This window comes from Phyllopteryx taeniolatus, chromosome 17 (assembly GCF_024500385.1).
Source record: "Phyllopteryx taeniolatus isolate TA_2022b chromosome 17, UOR_Ptae_1.2, whole genome shotgun sequence".
Classification (NCBI taxonomy): domain Eukaryota; kingdom Metazoa; phylum Chordata; class Actinopteri; order Syngnathiformes; family Syngnathidae; genus Phyllopteryx; species Phyllopteryx taeniolatus.
The window spans coordinates 22,349,309-22,374,052 of record NC_084518.1 but is presented as its reverse complement, the minus strand read 5'-3'; the positions used below and the strand labels follow the sequence as shown (position 1 = coordinate 22,374,052).

Here is a 24,744-nt window from a genome sequence, read left to right as displayed (position 1 = left end):
GAACAAGTGCTCTCTCTTCCACCCTCACACAAATACTGCACTGCTTGCTTGAAGCGTGTGCATCAGGAGCTTTGACAAGAACGGAAAATTGGTTGCGTTCGAGAGCACTCGCGAAAATAAAGTTCGGAATGAAGAACAGCTTTGATGTATGAACTGTTTCATAGAAGTGGGGGGGACTGGGAAAAAAGGTGATTTCTATTTTGGAGAAGAAGGCAGGGTATTTGCAGTCGAGTTGGAACTGGTCCTTTTTCATCCAGTGGATTGTCTTGCAGCATTGGATAAATCTTTCATTTTCTCTTTGCTTTTGACAATGTCCGTTTTCTTCCTTATGTAGTTGTTAATAACACTACTATTATTAATTGCTATTTTGATCATTGTTGCTACTGATGTTTATATTACTACTACTGTGACTAATGCCACTTATTGCAAAAAAAAAATAAAAAAAAAATGTAATTGCTGTCCCATTTTTCAGGTACGTGTCTGTCATAGCAGACCCTTCCACATGGTGTCAGTGTGCCGTGGAGCATTTTCATTACAATTCCAGAAATGTTTGTTGACTTGTATATCTACAGTTACAATATTAGGAATAATAAAATCTGGTTTAATCAAAAAATGTGCTGCTTTTTGGAGATATAAATTATGAACTGCGGCAGACGACACGGTTTTCTTTGTTCATGGGCGCTCCAAAGATACTGTTGCTGCTAAACTCACTAATACAATGTCCTGTGTCACAATTTGGTTGCAGGTGTGCTGTCTACAGCTAAACGTTTCGAAAAGTGAAGGCATGTATTTCACTAAAACAAATAGAGTATCACCTGACCCCGACATACTTGTTCATGGAGAAAAAATGCTAATTGTCAGCCAATACAAATACCTTGGGTTAATAATAGATTCACAGCTTTCCTTTAAAGCCCATATTGACAAATTGTGTAAAAATATCAAATTAAACCTCGCAAATTTTCGTGCAATTCGAAATGAAATGTCAACTGAAGCCTCAAAAATGTACTTGCATTCAATGATTCTTAGTCACTTTAACTATTGCATAACCAGTTGGTCCCAGGCTGGTCAGAATGCAAAAAAACCATTGGAAGTTTTGTACAAACAAGTCATTAAAGTGATGGATAAAAAACCAAGGCACCATCATCACTGTGCAATTTAAAGAAAAAAAATACAGTCTTTTAAACTGGGACAGTCTTCACATATTTGCAGATTTCAATTTGATGTATAAAGTACCGCATGATTTGACCCCAGCTCCTCTGGCGGAGTTCATCAGCCCAAGAAACAGCTCTGAGCGTGTCACTCGAGGCTCTGTCAGAGGCGAGCGTCTCATTCCTCTGCGCAGGAGCACTTTCACTAAGTCGGCCTGGTCAGTGAGGAGCGCTGGTGAGTGGAACGAGGTGAAACTGCTTACAACATACAAGACAAGGCCTTCACAAAAAAACGGAAAATGTGGCTAGTTAACACCTATAGCTGCCAACACTAAAAGACAAGTATGTTATGATGTTTTCTTTTTGTTATGATCAAATGATTTGTGGTTTTATTCTCTCTTAATAGTATAGTAAGTCTTTGATTATGTATCCTGTATTATATTGTCTTTAGATGTATTTGACTGGGCGGCACGGTGGCCGACTGGTTAGAGCGTCAGCCTCACAGTTCTGAGGTGCGGGGTTCAATCCCCGTCCCCGCCTGTGTGGAGTTTGCATGTTCTCCCCGTGCCTGCGTGGGTTTTCTCCGGGCACTCCGGTTTCCTCCCACATCCCAAAAACATGCATTCATTGGAGACTCTAAATTGCCCGTAGGCATGACTGTGAGTGTGAATGGTTGTTAGTTTCTATGTGCCCTGCGATTGGCTGGCAACCAGTTCAGGGTGTACCCCGCCTTCTGCCCGATGACAGCTGGGATAGGCTCCAGCACGCCCGCGACCCTAGTGAGGAGAAGCGGCTCAGAAAATGGATGGATGGATGTATTTGACTGCTTTTGTACATCATGGCCAGGGGACTACAGATGAAAACTAGCCTTCTGGCTAATTCTGGCTTTTTTAACCATGTGTACTTCATGTGTTTTATGAAATTGCATTGTCCCCTTTCAAATCAACTGATTCATAAGGACGAATACTCTCGCAGTGAGCAAAAATGACCACTAAGCGGTGCTAAGTGGTCGCCTGCCTGGTCCGACTCATTTCCCAGAAGCCACTTGGCCGCGTCCTGAAGCAAGATGGCAGCTGTTGTCGAGAATGTTGTCAAACTGTAAGTGTTGTACTTTCCAACACACTTCTCTCGCTTCTAGACGGCAAACGATGCGACCGACACACTACGACCATTGCATTATAAAGCAACCAGTCACGTCGCTAGCTAGCCCGACCATTCTCACAGGACGGGTGAAGGTTATCTCACGCAGTCGAAACGTCGTGTGTTGGTCATTTCCTACAATAGACGCCTAATAGTTAGCAAGCACGCCGTTGACGTCTTTGATTATTGCGTGTCGAGTCGCTGTGATACGGCATATATGTTTGTGAACAAAATTGTTTTTTATGTGGTTAATTTCGACCTTACGACGCTATTTGACAACTAGCTTACGTCGTCAAGCCAGCTAACTGGCTAAAGTTAGCCAAAGTTGTCATTTTGGGGTAATTGGTGGAGTAGAAGTTCAAAATGAATCGATATTGAATGAATTACTCTTTGTAAAAGGAGTGCATACAGTAGATAAGATACAAAGGAGAACATATTGTCTGTTAGATATAAACAAGTAGGAATAGGCATAAGGCTGCATTCCTATGAGCAGTGGTGGAAGTTAATAGCTCATCAGCCGGTAACAGATATTGCTCAATGTAAAGCACAGTAAGTGCCCAAATAAAGATGAAGTTGTTTATAATATGCAGTGACCTCCAAAAGTATTGGAACTGCAAGGTCAATTCCTTTGTTTTTGTTGTATGCTGAAGACATTTGTGTTTCAGATCAAAAGATGAATATGAGACAAAAGTTCAGAATTCCAGCTTTTATTTCTTGGTATTTACAACTAGATGTGTTAAACAACTCAGGACAGAGCACCTTTTGTTTGAAGCCACCCACTTTTCAAGTGAGCAAAAGTATTGGAACATATGTTATTAAATTAACTTAAAGTGAATAACATTTAATATTTGGTGGCATAACCCTTACTTGCAGTAACTGCATCAAGCCTGCGACCGATCGATTTCACCAGACTGTTACATTTTTCATTCGAAATGCTTTTCCAGGCCTTTACTGGAGCCTCTTTTAGTTCTTGTTTGTTTCTGGTGGTTTCTCCCTTCGGTCTCCTCTTCAGGAGGTAAAATGCATGCTCTTTTGGATTAAGGTCGGGTGATTGACTTGGCCACTCGAAGACCTTCCACTTTTCACCCCTGATGAAGTCCTTTGTTGTGTTGGCAGTGTGTTTGTGTCATTGTCTTGTTGCATGATAAAGCTTTTCCCGATTAGTTTGGATGCATTTTTCTGTAAATTGCCTGACAAAATGGTTTTATAGACTTCCGAATTCATTCTGCTGGTACCATCATGAGTTACATCATCAATAAAGACAAGTGAGCCTGTTCCAGAAGCAACCATGCAAACCCAAGCCATGACATTACCTTCCCCATGCTTCACAGATGAACTTGTGTTTTGGATCACAAGCAGATCCTTTCTTTCTCCATACTTTGGCCTTTCCATCACTTTGGTAGAGGTTAATTTTGGTCTCATCAGTCCATAAAACTTTGTCCCAAAACTTTTGTGGCTCCTCCGATTCTTTTTGCTGATGAGTTGTTTGCATCTGGTCATATGGCTTGTGTATTTCTTCTCTCGAAATCTTCTTCGAACAGATTGTGATCCCTTCATCCCTGCCCTGTAGAGGTTGGCAGTGATGTCACTGACTGTTGTCTTTGCATGTTTCTTCACAGCTCTCACAATGTTTTTGTTATCAACTGCTGTTGATACCCTTGGCTGACTTGTTCGATGTCTGTTGCTCAGTACTACAGTAGTTTGTTTCTTTTTCAGGACATTTCAAATTGTTGTATTGGCTATGTCCAATGTTTGTGCAATAGCGCTGATCGATTTTCCCTCTTCTCCCAGCTTCAAAATGGTTTGCTTTTCTCCCATAGACAGCTCTCTGGTCTTCATGTTTGCTTAATAGCAAATGCAGTTTTCACAGGTGAAACCCAAAGCCAAAAACAAGCACGATCTAATGTTTAAGCAATCAATCTAAAAGGCAACACCTGAGCAACTAGAAACACCCGTCATTCATGTCCCAATACTTTGCTCACTTGAAAAGTGGGTGGCTTCAAACAAAAGGTACTCGGTCCTGAGTTGTTTCATACATCTACATGTAAATACCATAAAAAAGCTGCAATTCTGAACTTTTTTCTCATATTCATCTTTTGATCTGAACCTCAAATTTCTTCAGTCTTCAACAGAAACAGGAATTGACCTTGCTTTTCCGATACGCTTGGAGGGGACTGTATGGACTTAAAAAATGAGTTGAAAATATGTATTCTTTAAAATGAGAGAAAAACCTAATAAAAGGGCTATTAGGAAAGGAGTAATTGGTATTTTTATGGGCTGCGAAGCGGCAACATACACTAGAATCCTTGCGCTTTTGCTGCAAGTGTTGAAAGGGACCCGTTAAAAAGTACAAAAACTGAAGGTAATGGGCCTCTTCTAAATAACGATATGTAAGCTAATGATACAGGACAGATGTGGGTTGTTTGACCTCTGAAGTTGAAATTCCACTCTAGTACTTCTGTTGTGTTCAACATTGAGAGAAAAAAAACTGGAAGCTGTCAGCACAAAACAAAACAAGTCAAAAAACCTTTTCCACAATGTCTTTTTATTTTGTGTGCCAGCAGGTTGGGAGAGCAATGCTACAGAGATGCCATGGAGCAATGCCATAACTACAATGCTCGTCTGTGCGCTGAGAGGAGCGTGCGCATGCCCTTCCTCGACTCTCAGACAGGCGTGGCTCAGAGCAACTGCTACATTTGGATGGAAAAGAGGCACAGAGGGCCTGGTAGGGATCAACATTGTTGTGCTTCTTAGCAGACAAAATTAGAGAGATCTTGTATTGATGATTGGCGAGTCAGACCACTGTGGAAAGCAGGGATGGGAAAACTTTTGTGTTCAAGAGATACATTTGATTGGAAAACAGACACATAGGGCAGGTCAGTAGTTAAGTGTAGGTGTAAAATGTGTATTTGCCTATAATTAAACAGCACATTTAGATGTTGTTTTGTGTGCTCACTTACTAACCCACACATTTTTCATTATTTCCTAAGAAAATGTATAGAAACTTTCGAAATGGCATTTCATAGAAGTTCTGATGTTCCTCAGGCAAGGCTCCAGGGCAACTCTACACTTACCCTTCCAGGAGGTGGAGGAAGAAGAGAAGATCTCATCCTACCGTGGACCCTCGCCTTGTCTTCCCCCCAGTCAAGTCAGGTAGCTTTTAGCAGTGGCTAAAAGGGTGCGGGACCCCCCCCCCCCCCCCGCAAATTTTTTATTGACCCTGAGTACCCCATGACTACCACATTGCAAATGGAGTCGAGACACCTTATTAAAATGCAATGAATTACACTTGAGAAACAGATGGAATTAGAAAAAATAAAGTCCTGTACCCTCTGTAGTATAGGTAGATAAAGGGCTAGGTCACATTTGAGTCAAATCTTCTCTATAGATGTCATAGGATCTTTTTAAAAAGGTATTTTATTTTCACGGACCCCTTGCAATTACACCACGGACCACTAGGGGTCCATGGACCCGTGCTTGTAGGATGCTTGTAGCATCTTGGATACGCAAATGTAATTATGCTTTTGTGTTTGACTACGCAGAGGTTGATTTTGGACTGAAGAAGGATGCACTGTTGTCATCTGATGGCAGCAGCCTGGAGGCCTTGCTAAAGGGCGACTCTCTGGACAAACGCACACCCGCCGATCTCAGAGCGTCTGAGGAAGATTCCAACCCTGGCGACTACTCTGTCGGCCTGAACTCTGCCACACGCATCAGAAAGGTTCTTGTTCTACACAAACATGCAAATGTGACACTCCGTACCAGGGATGTGCAGGGAAAAAAAAGTTGAAATGCTCCAGAAAATGTATTCAAGTAACTCCCCACTGTATTCCAGTTCACCTATCGCGGTTGTTGGAATACGTTGACAATGTGTTTGAAAAGGAGGCTTTACACGAGCAGGATTTTTGGAACCGATCAGCGAGTTTAAAAAAAACGATAACTGACCACCGATCCGATCACAAGATGGAGCAATGTCTCTCTTTAAATGACCTATCCTGAGCACCGGCGACCACCAACACACGTTTTCCCCCATTTTGTCCTTCTAATACAGTCGGCGAGATCCACTCTTGTTGTCGTCGCCACGGTAACGAGTGTATCCGGTCGCAGTTGACAAGATAAAGCCCAATGATCGTAAAAACGGGATGCGGTGGTATCGGAATAGAAGATTTTATTGCAGTAGTCTGACATAGTGCAATCGTGAAAGAGCAAATTTGTCTTGCAGTTGGATCCGGCATTACGTGTTGTCTGTCCCACACCGCCGACATGTTGTTTTTTTTTTTTTTTTTAAATAACTTTATTGGCCGTCAGATATTTACAGTACTACGTCAAAATACACGTGACAAGGCTAAAAATAAACTAGCTTTTGGATTCAAATGTACTGCGCACGATTGCGACGCGGTGTAAATGCCTTTTGTGAAGCCGATCAATGATGTCATTGATCGTCGGCAAATTGCGACATTAAAGCCGATCAGCATAAAATGCTAATTATCGGCCGATACCGATCAGGCTGATAAAATCGGTGTAACGTCTATTAAAAAGTGTGTTTAAGTAAGTTTCAATGTGATTACAGTGTGTCATAGGGGTATTTTAAGGCTTAAACTGTACAACAAATGCTTTTATTTTTTAATTCCATTATTATTACATACTTGATACGGGCTGTTGGGTCCCTGTACGATCGGAGTCAAAGTTTGGTCCCGGCAGTAAGTCGGACTCGTTTCCAGTGAGTGTTGGACGCCGCTAAGGCTGCCCTTTGTCACAGATTCTGTTCATAACTTTTATGGACAGAATTTCAAGGCGCAGAGGGGGTCCGGTTTGGTGGCCTCATTATTGCATCTCTGCTTTTTGCAGATGATGTGGTTCTGTTTGCTTGATGAAGCCGTGATCTCCAACTCTCACTGGAGCGGTTCGCAGCCGAGTCTGAAGCGGCTGGGATGAGAATCAGCACCTCCAAATCTGAGACCATGGTCCTCAGTCGGAAAAGGGTGGCGTGCCCTCTCCGGGTCGGGGATGAGATCCTGCCCCAAGTGGAGGAGTTCAAGTATCTCGGGGTCTTGTTCACGAGTGAGGGAAGAACGGAACGGGAGATCGACAGGCGGATCGGTGTAGCGTCTGCAGTGATGCGGACTTTGTATCGGTCCGTTGTGGTAAAGAAGGAGCTAAGCTGAAAGGCAAAGCTCTCGATTTACCGGTCGAGCTACGTTCCTACCCTCACCTAGGGTCACGAGCTGTGGGCCGTGACCGAAACAACGAAATCCCGGATACAAGCGCCCAAAATGAGTTTCCTCCGCAGGGTGTCCGGGCTCGCCCTTAGAGACAGTAATGAGAAGCTCGGTCATCCGGGAGGATCTCAGAGTAGAGCCGCTGCGCCTCCGCACCGAGAGGAGCCAGATGAGGTGGATGGGGCATCTGATTCGGATGCCTCCCGGACGCCTCCCCGGTGAGGTGTTCCGGGCACGTCCCACCAGGAGGAGATCCCGGGGACGACCGGGACACGCCGGAGAGACTACGTCTTTCGGCTGGCCCGGGAACGCCTCGGGATCACTCCGAAAGAGCTAGATGAAGTGGCTGGGGAGAGGGAAGTCTGGGCGTCCTTGCTAAAGCTACTATCCCCCGCGACCTGACCTCGGATAAGCGGTAGAAAATGGGTGGATGGATAGATGGATATTACATACTTAAAAAATGTTCACATACATTTAAAATGTGTTTAAACAGTGTCTTTTGATCATTTTAAATGTTTAATCCATGTGGGAGAAAAATATCAGGAAACGCCTATGAGAACAGCTGAACATTATTTAGGGTGAATTCGAGGTACTTTCTATGGTGCGTTTGAGTGTGGTTGGTTAATTCTGAACAAAGCCTCATCCCCAGTGATAAAAGGGTGTGCAGACTTTAACAAGCAACCACATTATCTCAGTTGTTTGTTACTTCCACTCACAAAAAGATTTCTTTTTTTCAACTGAGCCATACAGGTCATGTCACAATAATGGTAGAAAAGGTTTTGAAATGATTAATCTTGGTCTCAATTCCCACAATGAACAGGGATCACTGTATTTTATAATCATGTATTCTCATTATTTGTAAATGTATTTATAATTAATTATACAAAAACTCAAAGTAGTTAAGTGTATATATAAATGTTTGTATTTTACTAATATTTTTTTTAATTTATTGACGAATCAGTTTTCCAATGATTTAATGACAAGTGAATAATAAAAAAAAAAAAACTCAGAAGAAATTCATTTCTCAATTAACCAACTAAGGTGAAAAAGGTGAAATGAATTCAACAGAAATGAATTACAGTACTCTCAAGAATGTAAATCCTCTGTATTAGGGCCACGAGCTATATTTTGCCGGCCCCTGCTCCAAACTGTTCTCACGCTCCCACACTTGCCCATTTTCACCACAGAAAATCCTGGAGCCTGATGACTTCCTCGATGACCTGGACGACGAGGACTACGAAGAAGACACACCGAAGAGAAGAGGCAAAGGGAAGGGAAAGGTGAACAATTGCCTGGGACAAGAAACTTGTTTTAGGGAGAAATCATAGTTTTTAAGGTTGTGTGTGTGCATGTTCAGGGTCGCGGAGTAGGCAGCAGCAGCAGGAAGAAGCTGGACCCCGCAGCAATGGAGGACCGGGACAAGCCGTACGCTTGCGACAGTGAGTGACGCCAAACGCCTGCGACTTTTTCTTCACCTCCTCCATCTCGTTTCTGGTCTCTGTAATGCTGTCAGCTAGTGAAGCTGCTGTAGACTTCCCCTCCTTCTTGATCTGTGTTATTTTCTACTTGAGCAAGCGCATTCTTCTGAGTGTCTGTCTGTGCTTTCTTGTCTCCTCCCCTCTCTTTCAGACACTATCAAACAAAAGCATATTTCCAAACCTTCTGAAAAAGGTACATCAGCTTCCTTCTTACAATGTCTGCATGTCATGTGCTCGCCTGTAACTTGTGGTTTATGTGATCTACGCTGTGAGTTTCACTGACTTTTGTGTTGCTCGCAACCTAATTCAGAGGACAACAACTCATTGTTACGCTGCGAGTGATTTGTCATCTTAACACAATGAACACAAGATCCGTGCTGTTCGCGCGCGTTTTCGTAACAAGCTTTGCTTTTTCATACACAAGCACATTATACTTTATGAATATAGTTAAGTATTGATGTAAAACACAATATTTGAGGCTTTATATAGACCAATTATTTGGCCGTTTGTTGTCTCACTTGCGTAAAAACCCGGAAATGTATTTCCGGCGTTAGTGATAGCTTATGTGCACTTTGATTAGCTGGAAGTTGCTCCTTGTTCCGGAAAGGAAAAACGGAAATAGCTATGCAGAGGAAACTCCACCCTGTGGTGTCCTAGCCAATACCAGCTGTAGCGACACCGCCGACTTGGAGGAGAACTGCAGGATATTTTCAAAACAGCGCTCGTGGGTTGCGCTCGGGTATAAAGGCAAACTGCGTGTGGGGTAGCCGCAGTGACGTTAGCGCGGTCGCCGTTCGTGTGAGTATAAAGAAACCTTTTGAGGCCGCTGTCAACGTGACTTTCCGCCTTTCGGAAAAATGTGGTCAATGTGGAGGCCCCGGCCGCTCACACAGTACTGTAATCCCTCCTGATCCCCGGTGGCTGGGAGCACAAGTAAAAGGAAGTGAAAGAAGAACTTTGTCTTTGGGCTTCATCTTATGACACTCACTGCTCTTTGTTTTCACGCACACATCACAGCTTCCTTTAGCCACACGCAAGCTGTTTTAGAACAAAGCACTGTGAAATATCCCTAAAATATTGAATTTGTAAATGCCGGGTGCAGTCTCACGGATACAACCATGTGTTGCAGTAGACAGTAAAAAATGGCCAAGTTAATTTTTTAATCTTGACTACTATACATAATAACACCATTTGTTTAAAGGTAATGATAAATTATCTCAATATACCAGTAAATTCACGATAATTGTGATTGTGAATTTAAGACCCTCCATATAATTAAAGTACAACTAGGCACCCTTTGATATCTGGCATAATGGAGAGGAAACAGGAAGCCCTTTGCACAACAATACTGTCACCTAGTGGCATTTGATTGGCATTGCGAGAACTAACAAGCATTAGTATTTTGTCAAACTATCAAACTGTGGTATGGCACACTTGTCGACTTAAACGCTTTACGATCTTCAGCGAGCTAAAATCTCCCGAGATTTGCTGAAATCTTGCATGACAATGGTTTGAACTTTTAAGTTGGACCTTTTGAGCCACATTTTTCTGGAAAATGTTGGTCCTACTTTTGGGGCGTTTGACTTTTGAGGTATTATGGTATTGTAATAAAATGTAATTTACTGTATATATGATACACATACATGATACATATTGTATTGAATATATTATCATTCATATTGTGGTGACTGTCATTTGATCAATATTTAATTGTGAAAAAAATATGCAGGTTGTCCATAAAGTCTCCTTACAGTTTAACATATTTATTACAAAAGCAAATGAATAAATGCATCTGTGGAAATTATTTAAAAAATGAGGAGTAGCTATTGAAGTGTTATTTTGCCCTAATTTATTTCACCTCTTTATTTACACTGTTAGTTGAATGAGGGTCATCAATGTACAAATTCACTGCTGTGTCGGTGAATGTCTTCCACACTTCATCCTGTAGTTTTGCTGCATCTTCAAATTCGATTGTTTTAATAAACAACGATACACATTGTGCCTTTTCTTAGGGAGTAGCCTTTTTTTTTGGGGTTTATTTAATCTATTTCATCAAGAGGGCACCTGAAATACACAAATGCATTGTGATTAAAAACCTTGAGAACCACTGAGTAAATTTTTTAAATTGTTAAGGGCATTTTTGGACACCCTGTAAAACCTTACTACATATTCTAAAATAAAATGTTTTTGCACAAACATGTTATTGTCATTTCTGGTGTTGGCGTCAGTCTGCGGCAAGCGCTACAAGAATCGCCCCGGCCTGAGCTACCACTACACCCACTCGCACCTGGCCGACGAGGAGGGCGAAGACAAGGAGGAGATGGAGGTCAACGAGCCCCCGCCGCCACTGCCGGAGACGCCCAAAAGTAAGTGGTCAATGCCTGTTTTGCTCACCTGTCCTTGTGGTGACAGCATGGTGGACTAGCAGTCATTGGTTATTTAACAATTAAGCAATGTCACGCGTGAGAGTGATGTACTCACCAACCTTTTGTTATTTTTTAAAAATTTTGTATTTATTTTTGTTTTTAAACAGAGCTGCTTCTTGGGTACTGATTGATGCGAAGGGCTACTAGTTTGATGTACCGTATTTTCACGACCATAAGGCACACTTAAAAGTCTTAAATTTTCTCCAAAATGGACGGAGCACCTTCTAATATGGTGCGCCTTATGTGTGCAAAATCTGTAAATGTTGTGTGATGAGCGCCCCGTGGGGGGGGGGAGTGGGAGCATTTCCTGCCGACACGCTGCTTATATAGAGGAAAGGCGTACGTGACTGAGGACAGTATGCAGACGTTAAAGGGGGAAGGTTTGGCGAAGGATCCCCCGAAAATGGCACCTACGAAGAGACACGCTTACGAAGCACAGTTTAAACTGCAAGCTATCAGTTACGCGGAGGAACATGGGAATCGAGCAGCCGCGAGACAATTCACGATCAACGAATCCACGGTTCGCAAGTGGAGGAAGCAGGAAAACGCCAGCATCATTGCTGAAGAGCCCCCCGGCAACGAGACTGACTCCGACAATGAGGAGAGGGAACCCGGGATGTTTGATGGAGAACTTGCCCAGCTGTTCATTTCGGATGCAGAAGACGAGGACTTTGATGGATTTGTGGATGAGGATTGATCCAAAAATAACATGAGTACATTGTTAAATACTTCAATAAAGTACAACCGAACTCCCGCTGCCTTTTTAAAAACATACACTAACATGCATGTTTTAGCGTGCATGCATGCTGCCGTATGTTTTAAGCTAGCGTATATTTTACCATGCCTGCGCCCAATAATACGGTGCGCCTTATGTATGTGTTAAATACAGAAATAGACCCTGTAACTGAGACTGCGTCTTTTAATACGGTGCGCCTTATGGTCATGGAAACACGGTACACTTCTGAGGGTGCGTCAGGTTCAATTACATACCGATTACAAGTTATTTCAAGTACGGCTGCAAATAACGATTATTTTCAGAATAAATTAAATGGACTACTATTTTTCCCGTGAATTGATTATGATTCAGTTACAGGTTTGGTCCGTATTGTCAGAAAATAGGTAAAAATGTTGATCATTGTTTTCCAAAGTAAAAGCAGAAGTTTGCAAATGTCTGCTTTCATGGAGGACTCCAGAAATCTAAGAATATTTACTGATGGGAGGCTGAAATCAGAGGCTTTGGACAGTTTTAAGTTAAGGAATGTCTGCAAACGATTAATGGATCATCAAAATATTGGTCAATTATCTGTAATTTGACAATCGATAAGTTGATTGATTAGTTGTCAATTAATCAAATACTTGTTTTCCCTCTAATTTAAGCCTACTTTCTGTTGTATTCCTTAGTGCCACTCTTGCTCACGGAGTTCTCCAAAGTAAATGTAACCGTTCTGGCTTCAAGCCGTTTATTTCTCACTCCCTGCTAACATTTACTGTATAACTAACACATAAAACAGATAATTAAACATTGTGTATTTTAAACACAAAGATTTTCAACCAACCCGTATAATTTCGTCAAATGAACGTCCAATTGCTTAACGCCAATGTATAATGCGAAATGCTATATACAGGCTAACAGAAATTAGCATCGGTATTACGTGAGTTTTAAACCTTCAAACAGCTGCTACTTAAGACACATGGAGCACCAACGCATATGGCAATGCTTAGAGGACTAGATTAGAGTATAATTGGGGTTTAGTTTGCGACCTTCTCTGCTTCTTCTTGCTCTTAATTCCATGCTGCATCTCTTACAACGTAGTACTACACTGAAGGGGAAAGCAATTGCTTAAAAATCTGCGATATAGTGGAGGCGCGAATGATGAAGAACACTGGAATACTCTGTGTCTTCTTCCTTTTCTTTTGTCTTTATCAGCTCCTAAGAGAGGCCCAGATGGGCTGGCCCTGCCCAACAAGTATTGTGACTTCTGCTTGGGAGACTCCAAAACCAACCACAAGACGGGCCAGTCCGAAGAGCTGGTGTCGTGCTCCGACTGCGGACGCTCAGGTTGGCTACCACGCACTCGCTCGATTCCCCCCTTTTTACCCACTTGATCAAACATGTACAAAGGTGCTTAAAGAACTGTGGTGGGTTCAGGCCACCCGTCCTGCCTGCAGTTCACACCCGCCATGATGGCCGCCGTCAAGACATATCGCTGGCAGTGCATCGAGTGTAAGTGCTGTAACATGTGCGGCACCTCCGAGAACGATGTACGTTTGCGCACCTTTTACCATCAATGATATGTTGAAATATTTCTAAATGTTTTCTCATTTCATTTTTTCTTCTCCGTTCTCTTCCAGGATCAGCTGCTCTTCTGTGACGACTGTGATCGTGGTTACCACATGTACTGTCTCAAGCCGTCCATGGCAGAACCCCCGGAGGGTACGTGGCCAGATTTTTCATTTATTTCCTCTGTTCACCACTTTGTACACACCACTAAAATCTCTGTCCACAAGAAAACATATTCAACAACAGGCTTGTTGCTTGAAATGTTTGAAAAAGTCCAAATGTTATGGGTGTGTCGTAAAGTACTAGAATTTGGGATAATATATTTGAAAGTGCTGATAATTGTAACAATTTTGAAACAAAATTCTGTTGAGTTAGATTTTTATGCTGATTAAAAGTAAAATTGGCATGCTGATTCCAAAATTGCAATCATTTTTTTCCCTAGCACGTCAGGTTTACCCTCCAGATAAGCAAAATTTCACTGATTCGCTGTAGTAAGACTTGCCAGTTGATTCCGATTGGACTCATCTACAGCTATGTGGCAACTTGTTTGTGCAGTCACAATTGAGAGAGTGCGGTGAGAGGTGTGTGCAGCTCCCGATAGGTCAGTACTATCAATATCTGCAAACAGAAAGCTAGCATAGTAGGAATTAAGAGGATTTGTGCTGGCTTTTCTCCTAACCTTGTAACCATGGGCATACCATTGTTAGTTCTATTTCGTTTTATGGTGGGGTTTTTTTGTTTTCAAAGCTGGTAACTATTCCATCTTAGTGTTTTATTTACAACTCCAATTCCAATGAAGTTGGGACGTTGTGTTAAACATAAATAAAAACAGAATATAATGATTTGCAAATCATGTTCGACCTATATTTAATTGAATACACTACAAAGACAAGATATTTCATGTTCAAACTGATAAACTTGACTTGATTGTTTTTAGCAAATAAGCATTAACTTAGAATTTTATGGCTGCAACACGTTCCAAAAAAGCTGGGACAGGTGTTAAAAAAGCTTTTTTGGAACGTGTTGCAGCCATAAAATTCTAAATTAATGATTATTTGCTAAAAACAATCAAGTTTATCAGTTTGAACATTAAATATCTTGTCTTTGTAGTGTATTCAATTCAATATAGGTTGAACATGATTTGCAAATTATTGTAGTCTGTTTTTATTTATGTTTAACACAACGTCCCAACTTCATTGGAATGGGGGTTGTACATAGACATATTTCATATTTTTTAAGAAAACTGTGATCCTATAGTTAAAAAACTAGACGGGATAGAGAGAAACTGCGATCAGGTTTGGATTCTGCACCCAAAAATGGGTTTAAAAAAGCTGTCAGACCTAACTCAACAAAAATTGTGCTCCTCAGTGTTATCGGACTAGTTAATTGTTAGCTGGTTAAATGTACTGTGGGATGGGCCACACAGGTAAAAAAAATAAAAAATAATAATTGATATGAATGAATAAGAATTTAGTTGTAATTTTACAAAAAGGTATAAATCCACATACACATTGATTGATAATATAACGAGAAAAAACATTTTTTGCCAGTACATTTGTAATTTGATGAGGCAAATACATAATTCTACCAGAAAAGGTTTGTGTATGTGTTTGACCTTTTTTTGTGTGTGTTGCGCGTCTTGTCAGGGAGCTGGAGCTGTCACCTGTGTGTGGACCTCCTCAAAGACAAAGCGTCCATCTACCAGAAGCATGATGCCCCGCCCTCGTGATGGCCGCTCCTTCTGCACACACTCTGTGTTCTGCCGCACACACACGGACGTCGCGCGAGTGTGTCCAGAGGGAGGCTGTGGTTGGTCCAAAGGGAAGTACAGTACAGTAGAGTACACGCTACCACACTGGCCTCATGTCTTCACATGTGACCGTTACGCTCGATTTTTTTGCCCCGTGAGACCTTGAAGCAGAACACTTGCTCGCTGCAATTAAGTAGCATGCCGTGCGAAGTACAGCTTTTCTACAATTTCTATACAATATTTCTAAAGTACTTCCCTGTACGCTTTAGTGTACATCTGTTGGGGTTGATTTAGATTAAGGAAACCTTTCACACCATCACACACAGGCTAAAAATAGATCCCATATCAGGCTCGTTAAAATGGCTCCAAAGGCTTAAAGACTGCAGGGAGCGTGCGCGTAAGACTAACCCTAACCCTAACCCTAGATGCTACAATACGGCGTCAAAGCAATATTCTTATATTAGACTTGACACCAGTGAATAGGTTAGTTTTTCAGCAAATAACAAAATTGTAGGTTCTCCATAATCAGAATATACACAAATATCCAGGGTTTCGTTGAATACACTAGCAATTAAAAGTTTGGGGTCTCTTCAAAATGTCCTTGTTTTTGATAACATTGAAATCTAGTGGACCCTATTCGCAGGAGATAAAGACCGCGAATAGCGAAAATCCATGGATAATTGATGCCATTATAATTGCATTAAAAATAGGCTTTACACGATCAGGATTTTTGGGACCGATCAGCAAGTTTAAAGAAACGATAACCGATCACAAGATTGAACAATGCCTCTATTTACATGACTTGTTCATTTATTGTATATACTTGTGTAGTGTATACTTAGTACTGTATCTTCAAAATTATTCTCTAGCATTTTAGACAAAAGTTAAAACCTCAATGACCTCTAGGGGGCATTCAAGGATTGGCCACTGACATAAGTTTAGGTCAAATCAACATTACAACATGACAGAAATAATGGGTGCTAACTTACTGCAATTGAAATACTGACATTCTTACTCTTAACTTTCTCACTGTCCGGCTTCCCAGCTATATGGACGGGTGTTGTCCAGAGTTTGCGTCCGTTTGGATCCCCCCCACGATTTGCTACTCGTGTCCATTCTTCAGGTGCTCGTTCAAATTTGTTGTGTTGAAGCATTTAGATGACGTTCCCTCCCCACGACGTACTTCAGTTGTGCACAGACTGCAAATAACGTACGTGTTGTTTGTCTGAGACACACTGACGAGATTGAAAAAACACTTTATTGGCTGTCAGACAGTTACAGTACTACGCCACAAGACGCATGACAAGGCTAAAAATAAACTAGCTTTTGGATTCATATTCGACGGCGACGCGGAGTAAATGTCTTTTGCGGAGCCGATCGATGACGTCATTGATCGGATCGGCGAATTATGATATGAAAGCCAATCGGCCGATACCGATCAAACTGATCAGATCGGTGTAAAGTCTAATTAAAAATACATATTTTCCTAAACCCGATGATAAACCACCAGTAAGCGTTTTTGAGGTTGGTCCCCCCGCCCCCCAAAAAAAATCGAATGGGTGAATCCGCAGATGCCGAACCACAAGTATGCGGGGCTCCACATTGTTAATGAGCACAATAAATAAGGACATTTCGAAGTGAGCCCAAACTTTTGAACAGTCAGAAGCATATATACGACGGTTTGTTTTGAGGTAAAACATGAAATTGTCTGAGTAACCCCAAACTTTTGAACAGTAGTGTACACTAACCCTCCACAAAATCTGATGAGATCCAATACAAGAGCTATATCAAACACTCTATCCTTACAAAGATAATAGTGATCAGTTTTGATTGACATATATTTAAGCATGTTTATATTGTTGTTGTAGCTTGTAATAATGCCACTACTTTTTCTTTCCTTTTTTTTTTTAAGAAATATTTTGCCCATTTGTGTAGCTATGTAGTTGCAGAGCTGCGAAACATTTAGGTCCTTAGTAAATGTGCAAAATAAAATGATTCAACAATTGAAGAAATGTTTAAATATATGTTATGAGGATTTGTGGATTCAAGTTTTTTTTTTTTATAAATAATAGTTGCTCTGAGGTTTTATTTGTATTAGAAATGCATGGCGGGCCAGATCAAACGGTGTCACGGGTGATGTACGTTTCGGTTCCCCACCCATGTTAGGAGGAAGATGGAAAAGTCAACAGGTTAGGGTTAGTTTGAGCTCTTTGGGGCCTTTTACTAACACAGACACACAACAATTCCTCCCACTAAATTAAAACAAGGTCTTCATTGCTGTGTTGTAGCAGTTTGCGCCCTTTTCTATATTTATTCCATATTGCAGCTCCACTTTTTATTTTCCCTCTTCCCCCCAGTCATCAACTGCAACTTTGTAAGAGGTCATTTGCTGCTATAGGATGAGACTTATTTTCCCTGCTTGTGCGTGGAGGCTACAGAGTGGTGTGTTGTGATGAGGACAGTCACACGGGCTCAGCAATGATGTGTCCTCAAAGCGTCAAGTGCCGTGTGAACTAAATGCCATTGTGGAAGAATGAAGAGGCACCATTGGAGCTTCTACAGAATTGGCTTGGGATTTTTCTAGAGAAAGAGAGTGTGTGTGTGTGTGTGTTTCAATGTAAGATCACTGTAGGAGACTTCTCTTAGGCTGACTGATGGAATGTCCCATTGTACTTTTCACTGTAGGAAAATAAAAATACTAAGCACTGTGTTTTTATGCTTCACTCAGCAGACATGAAGACACAATCTCATGAAACATCCAAGATGAAGAAATTCCTAACCCTAGGTTAATGGGTAATATACTAGTACTGAAATGTTTTATTGTGGGTGGTGTAGAAAAGCATTGTTTCTAATATTATGGTTACCCATCCAGTCTTGTGTGCGGAAACCCTTCCTTTAATAGATGGCAGCAATTCTCTATTATGCAGTATATATAGTACAGTACCTGTACACCCATATTTTCCTTCCTCGAACCACAAATTAGGTACAAACAGAAATATTATTGCACTCAGGATATAAGTCTATCAAATGCCTAATAAAAAAAAATTCTACCTCATCACATTTGAATAAACTTAACAATGCCATTGAACAGCTGTTAAACTAAAACATTCAATCTTCGGTTTCCATTTGATTTCCGCCTCAGCGTGCTCCCTTTCGCAAAATGATTGCGCGTCAACGCCCACAAGATATTCTACACACCGAAACATGCCTTAATTATTCTCGTGATCTAGTTTCAATATCAAAACTAGCCAAGTCTCAAACCTTCATTGCTGCAAATCTTAAGTCAATGGTTTAACATTTGCAAAAACTCTTGGAAAGCAATAATTATACCTCCATTTGGAAATCAAATCACTTTGGCGGAACATTTAAGACTCAGATATAAGATCCATTTGTACCAAAATGTGCCAGCTTGGTTAGCTCATAGAAAAATATCAGATTGCTTTTACTTTATAATAAAAGCTGCAGCAGTATAGAGCATTAATTCTATTGCATTAAGTACCGGCGAAGGTTTGGGCTTAATTCAAATATTCCACCAATGTGAATTCATCTGATTTGAATCATCCAAGAAAACACATTTTTCTTTGTACCACAGTGTGACAAAACTAACCTAAACTCATCAAAGTTAGTGACACTCAATAAATATATTCTGTATATTTAATCATAACACCCCTAAACACTAGTATAGGCCACACTCGACGTACATTAATTTGTATCAATACTGGTAGAGAGGCTGACAGTGCATGTCCATCGTAGTCCCTGTGACGTAGGACATTAGAGCCTCCCAGATTGCTGCTACATTATATATTACACTCAAATATAGAATGGGGAAAACAATAAATACTGTTTCTTTTTAGCACAGGTGAGGAACAAAAATCTAACAAATAAGTGGTGGCGTTGCCAAACACTGTAAGAAATCAAAGTAATGAGAAGTGCTGCTGTTAAACGTGTGTTAGGAGACCAAACCGTTCTTTTGGCTTGAGCAAAAAGGATGGGCGGCAGATAGAAAGGTGAGCGGTGGGTTGCTCTGCGCTGTCATTTGACTTCACATGTGCCCAAAGAGGATGGAGCAGAGCAGGAAAATGGCGTAGAGGAACAACAGGCCCAGACCGAGGCGGCGATCCAGCTTCCAGCGGTTCAAATGAACACTCGTCACCTGCAGGACACCACAGAACAGGGCTGGTTGTACCTGGTTTAAAATGATTTGTGTATGTATTTTTTTTAAATACAATGATTTGCAAATCATGTGTGACCTATATTTAATTGAATACACTACAAAGACAAGGTATTTCATGTTCAAACTGATAAACTTAATTGTTTTCAGCAAATCATTAACTTAGAATTTTATGGCAGCAACACGTTCCAAAAAAGCTGGGACAAGGTCATGTTTACCCCTGTGTTAACATCACCTTTTCTTTGAACAACATTCAATAAACGTTTGGGAACTGAAGACGCTAATTGTTGAAGCTTTGTCGGTGGAATTCTTTCCCATTCTTGCTCGATGTACAGCTTCAGCTGTTCAACAGTCCGGGGTCTCCGTTGTCCTATTTTACGCTTCATAATGCGCCACACGTTTTCAATGGGAGACGGGTCTGGACTGCAGGCAGGCCAGTCGAGTATCCGCACTCTTTTACTACGAAGCCACGCTGTTGTAACACGTGCACAATGTGGTTTGGCATTGTCTTGCTGAATTAAGCAGGGGCGTCCATGAAAAAGACCTTGCTTGGATGGCAGGATATGTTTCTCCAAAACCTGTATGTACCTTTCAGCATGAATGGTGCCTTCACAGATGTGTAAGTTCCCCATGCCACTGGCACTAACCCTAACCCCATACCATCACAGATGCCGGCTTTTGAACTTTGCGTCCATAACAGTCCGGATGGTTCTTTTCCTCTTTGGCCCGGAGGAGACGCTGTCCACAATTTCCAAAAAACAATTTGAAATGTAGACTCGTCGGACCACAGAACACCTTTCCACTTTGCGTCAGTCCATCTTAGACGAGCTCAGGCCAAGAGAAGCCGGCGGCTTGATAAATGGCTTTTGCTTTGCATAGTAGAGTTTTGCGGGCAGCCGTGGCCCAATGGTTAAGATCATCGCCTGCCTGCCACCGTGGGGGACATAGGTTCAAGACCCCGACTGGACCATCTGCCAACATCCCCCGGACTCACGGCTGTGGTGTCCTTGAGCAAGACACTGATACCCCAAAATCCTCCCCGGGCACTTCAGCTGCTCCCTGCTCCAGTGTGTTCCACTAACATGTGTATGTGTTCACTGTGATGGATTAAATGCAGAGAACAAATTTTGTGTGCATGCATGCATGTTCATGACAATAAAAGGTAATTCTTCTTCTTCTTCTTCAAGTTGCACTTCCGGATGTAGCGCCGAACTGCATTTACTGACATTGGTTTTTTGAAGTGTTCCTGAGCCCATGTGCTGATATCCTTTACACGTTGATTTCAGTTTTTGATGCAGTGCCGCCTGAGGGATCGAAGGTCACGGGCATTCAATGTTGCTTTTCGACCTTGCCACTTCCATGCAGTGATTTCTCCAGATTCTCTGAACCTTTTGATGATGATATTATGGACCGTAGATGATGACATGCCTAAATTCCTTGCAATCGTACGTTGAGGAACATTGTCCTGAAACTGTTCGACTATTTTCTCCCGCACTTGTTCACAAAGAGGTGAACCTCGCCCCGTCTTTGCTCGTGAATGACTTGAGCAATTCAGGGAAGCAATCATGGCACCCACCTGTTCCCAATGAGCCTGTTCACCTGTGCGATGTTCAAACAGGTGTTTAATGAGCATTCCTCAACTTTCTCAGTCTTGTTTGCCACCTGTCCCAGCTTTTTTGGAACGTGTTGCAGCCATAAAATGTTAAGTGAATTATTATTTGCCCAAAAAACAATCAAGTTGATCAGTTTGAACATAAAATATCTTGTCTTTGTAGTGTATTCAATTCAATATAGGTTGAACATGATTTGCAAATCATTGTATTCTATTTTTATTTCTGCTTAACACAACGTCCCAACTTCATTGGAATTGGGGTGGTAAATAAAAATAATTTTCAGACCAATTAGTGAAGTCAGGCACACCCGATGAGCTCTCAGCGGTTGCGGATTCCTCTGTTAGGAATTCGAGCTCGACTTTTTGAGATTGCTTGACGGGGGAAGTGGCGTGAGAAAAAGACGCGCGTCGACTCACAGTGAGGAAGACAGAGGCCAGCAGCAGGACGACGGAATACACCAGGCCTTTGTTATTGATGGACACCTGTGGAAAACGATACGAGCAGCGTGAGCATCCGTTACGAGACAGCGCGAGAGAACGAGCGCGGATGAATGTTTGCCTACGGAGGAGCCGTGGTCCACCACGAGGGTGCGTAAAGCCCAGGGGAAACCCAAACCCAGCAGGATGTCAAAGATGTTGCTGCCGATGGAGTTGGACACCGCCATGTCACCCATGCCTGAAAAGAGATGTGACGTGAGATTCCACACTGAAACAGTAGAGGAAGCTAAAGACTTACACTTTAGGAGCCACTCACAGCCCACCCTGACGCTCTGAGCATTTTCATTACCAAAATATTTGTTCCAATAATTTAGCCATTTTTCGCAACAGTGGAAAGTTAGTGTTTTTTTCCCTGTAATTTACTATTCATATAAATCATTCATTTTCATTTATTATTGAATTAAATTAATTAAATTATTGCTTAATTGATTTTTAAAAATAATTTGTATATAATAGTATACTATAATAATTGTAATAATTGGATTGATTTATTGTAAATAAAATGAAAAAATATGAATACAATTTTTACATATACATTGAACATTTTTCTATTTCATTAAATCAATGGTTGATTTATTATACATTAAAAATCAGTACGTTTTATTTTCTTTATTCAATGTTTCATTTATTTGGTGTAAATAAAGTGAAAAAAATACGAGTAAAGGAACAATTTAACATACTTTTTCTTTTACATTTTTTTTCTTATTTTAGTATTTGATTTATTGTAAATAAACACGTTTACATAATGAGTTTAAAAAATGTTTTCATTAAATAATAGATTAGTTGATTTATTGTAAATCATAAAATGAAAGATATTTGTAAAATATAACTTAAATTACACTTACATACACTTATGAAATCATTGGTTGGTTTATTATAAATAACAAAATTAACTATTTTTAAGATATTTAAATTCGTATTACATATTTGGATAATTGATTAGAAATGCAATGAAATATAAAACAACTACTTCAGCTGTCCCATTGGTCCATTTTCAAAGTCAAACGCGGCCCCTCGAGCACCGAGGCCCGCCCGTACCTTGTCGGGCCACTATGAGGCTGGCCATGCAGTCGGGCACGCTGGTGCCTGCTGCCAGGAAGGTGATGCCCATGATGTAGTCTGGGATGTCTAAGGTGAAGCTCACAATGGTGACCTGATTAACAGGCAAGCACAGCCACAGCACAACATGTCGTTTAGAACAGCCATCGTACCGAGTAGTGACACAAGGTCACTGACGCTGGCCGGTGCTTACCATCCACACCATGAGGTAGGAGAAGACGGCGATCCACAGCGTGGAGGCCACGAAGGTGATCATGAACCAGCGATGCCAGCGCGGCACGACGCAGTTGGGCACCGTGCAGTAGAGCAGGAGGCCCAGGGGCCACGTGACCACCCACTTGAACCTGGCCGTGCAGCCGGCTGACGCACACGCGCACACGTGTCACTAGAACTCACGGCGAAGCCGCGACACTTCCCGACCAGCTTCCTCACCTGGGATGCGCAAGGGGTGGAATATACCCCGGTCCTCGTCTTCGTCCGCCCCCGGCTCGCGTCCGGACTCCGCGTGTCCTATCCCGCCCCCGTTTTCCAAACTGCAGGAGCCCGTCCGTTTCACGCCGCTGGTGGCGGAGCCCCCTTGGGACCCGAGACCGGCCCCGCTGCCCCGCGGGCTCTTGGAAGTCCGGATAAGCCTCTGTCTCTGTGAGGCAAGAGAAGAGTGTTTTTGACTTCGGGCAAGAGGCGGGGTACACCCCGAACTGGTCGCCAGCCAATCGCAGGGCAGATATAAACAAGCAACCATTCGCACACACATTCACACCTACGGGATATTTAGAGTCTTCAATTAACCTACCACGCATGTTTTTGGGATGTTGGAGGAAACCGAAGTACCCGGAGAAAAGCCACGCTGGCACGGGGAGAACATGCAAACTCCACACAGGCTGGGCCGGGATTTGAACCCCGGTCTTCACAACTGTGAGACAGATGCGCTAACCAGTCTCTCACCGTGCTGCCCACTTTAATTCATCCATCCATCCATTTTCTGTCGCGCTTCTCCTCACAAGGGTCGCGGGAGTGCCGGAGCCCATCCCAGCTATCTTCGGGCAGGAGGAGGGGTTCGCCCTGAACCGGTTGCCAGCCAATCGCAGGGCACATACAAACAAACAACCATCCGCACTCCCATTCACACCTACGGGCAATTGAGAGGCTTCAATTAACCTCGCACGCATGTTTTGGGGACGTGGGAGGAAAGCGGAGTGCCCGGAGAAAAGCCACGCAGTCACGGGGAGAACATGCAAACTCCACACAGGCGGGGTCCTCAGATCTGTGAGGCAGACGCTCTAACCAGTGGACCACCGTGCCGCCACTTTAATTCAGTCATTCATGCATGCATTGAATCACTAAGATATGTTTGCGTTTCTTTTATTTAACTTTTATGTGCAAAACATTTGAATTGAATCGTTGAGTACAGTTGTTTCCTATACATGTCAACTGTGCGTGTTACAATAGCTCACAAAAATCTGAAATATACTTTTTAGGGAACAAAACCTCTGTCTTATTTTTTTGATGAACACATGGACCAACTGCTATATTTTAATGTTGCTCATTATGGTGGTACTTGGAGAGTCAAGTATTTTTTTGAGGTGGTACTTGGTGTAAACAGTTTGAGAAACACTGCTCTAGATAAAATCCCCGCCAAGTTTTGACATACTGAGTTTTAACGTGTGTGTGTGCGTGTGTGTTACCTCGCTGATGAGCACACGTCCAGCCATGGAGAGTCTGGTGCGAGGCGAGAAATGTGGCGTGATCATGATGCGCAGGCCGGCGTCAGAGAAGGAGATCTTGTGAGGGCTGAGGATGAGAAGTTCATCCACCATGACGACTGGGCTGCTCTCCTCATTGTGGACTTGAGCTGAAGGCACACGGAGAAGAAACCGTCAGCAATAAGAACCCTTCACACACGACGGCCGTCAGGGTTCATAAGCCTCATGAGGTGTATTCTCAAACGTTTGCCTTTGTACG

The 24,744-nt window shown here is 42.2% G+C and overlaps 2 protein-coding genes across 4 annotated transcripts in view; one reads left to right on the top strand and one right to left on the bottom strand.

Moving 5' to 3' along the window:
* Positions 1 to 2,107: 2,107 nt before the first annotated feature.
* Positions 2,108 to 18,150, top strand: LOC133467741 (zinc finger protein ubi-d4-like). 2 transcript variants are annotated; one of them, XM_061752949.1, is made up of 12 exons: positions 2,108 to 2,246; positions 4,853 to 5,013; positions 5,334 to 5,441; positions 5,831 to 6,009; positions 8,695 to 8,787; positions 8,865 to 8,946; positions 9,137 to 9,178; positions 11,214 to 11,351; positions 13,339 to 13,470; positions 13,561 to 13,673; positions 13,764 to 13,845; positions 15,339 to 18,150. In XM_061752949.1, the coding sequence occupies exons 1-12, from the start codon at positions 2,215 to 2,217 to the stop codon at positions 15,419 to 15,421; spliced, it is 1,245 nt and encodes a 414-aa protein (XP_061608933.1). In that variant the 5' UTR covers positions 2,108 to 2,214; the 3' UTR covers positions 15,422 to 18,150. The 2 variants fall into 2 exon arrangements, with proteins under 2 accessions (XP_061608933.1, XP_061608934.1); XM_061752950.1 differs by lacking the exon at positions 9,137 to 9,178.
* Positions 18,151 to 18,316: 166 nt separating this feature from the next.
* Positions 18,317 to 24,744, bottom strand: part of LOC133467740 (sodium/potassium/calcium exchanger 3) — a 27,644-nt gene continuing 21,216 nt past the window's right edge. For both annotated transcript variants that reach the window (XM_061752948.1, XM_061752947.1), the window contains exons 11-17: positions 24,468 to 24,634; positions 23,215 to 23,422; positions 22,976 to 23,142; positions 22,762 to 22,876; positions 21,789 to 21,901; positions 21,643 to 21,708; positions 18,317 to 19,595 (exon numbers count right to left, since the gene is read on the bottom strand). In XM_061752948.1, coding sequence (XP_061608932.1) covers positions 19,485 to 19,595; positions 21,643 to 21,708; positions 21,789 to 21,901; positions 22,762 to 22,876; positions 22,976 to 23,142; positions 23,215 to 23,422; positions 24,468 to 24,634 — 947 coding nt within the window. In that variant the 3' untranslated portion in view covers positions 18,317 to 19,484. The remainder of the gene's footprint in view (positions 19,596 to 21,642; positions 21,709 to 21,788; positions 21,902 to 22,761; positions 22,877 to 22,975; positions 23,143 to 23,214; positions 23,423 to 24,467; positions 24,635 to 24,744) is intronic.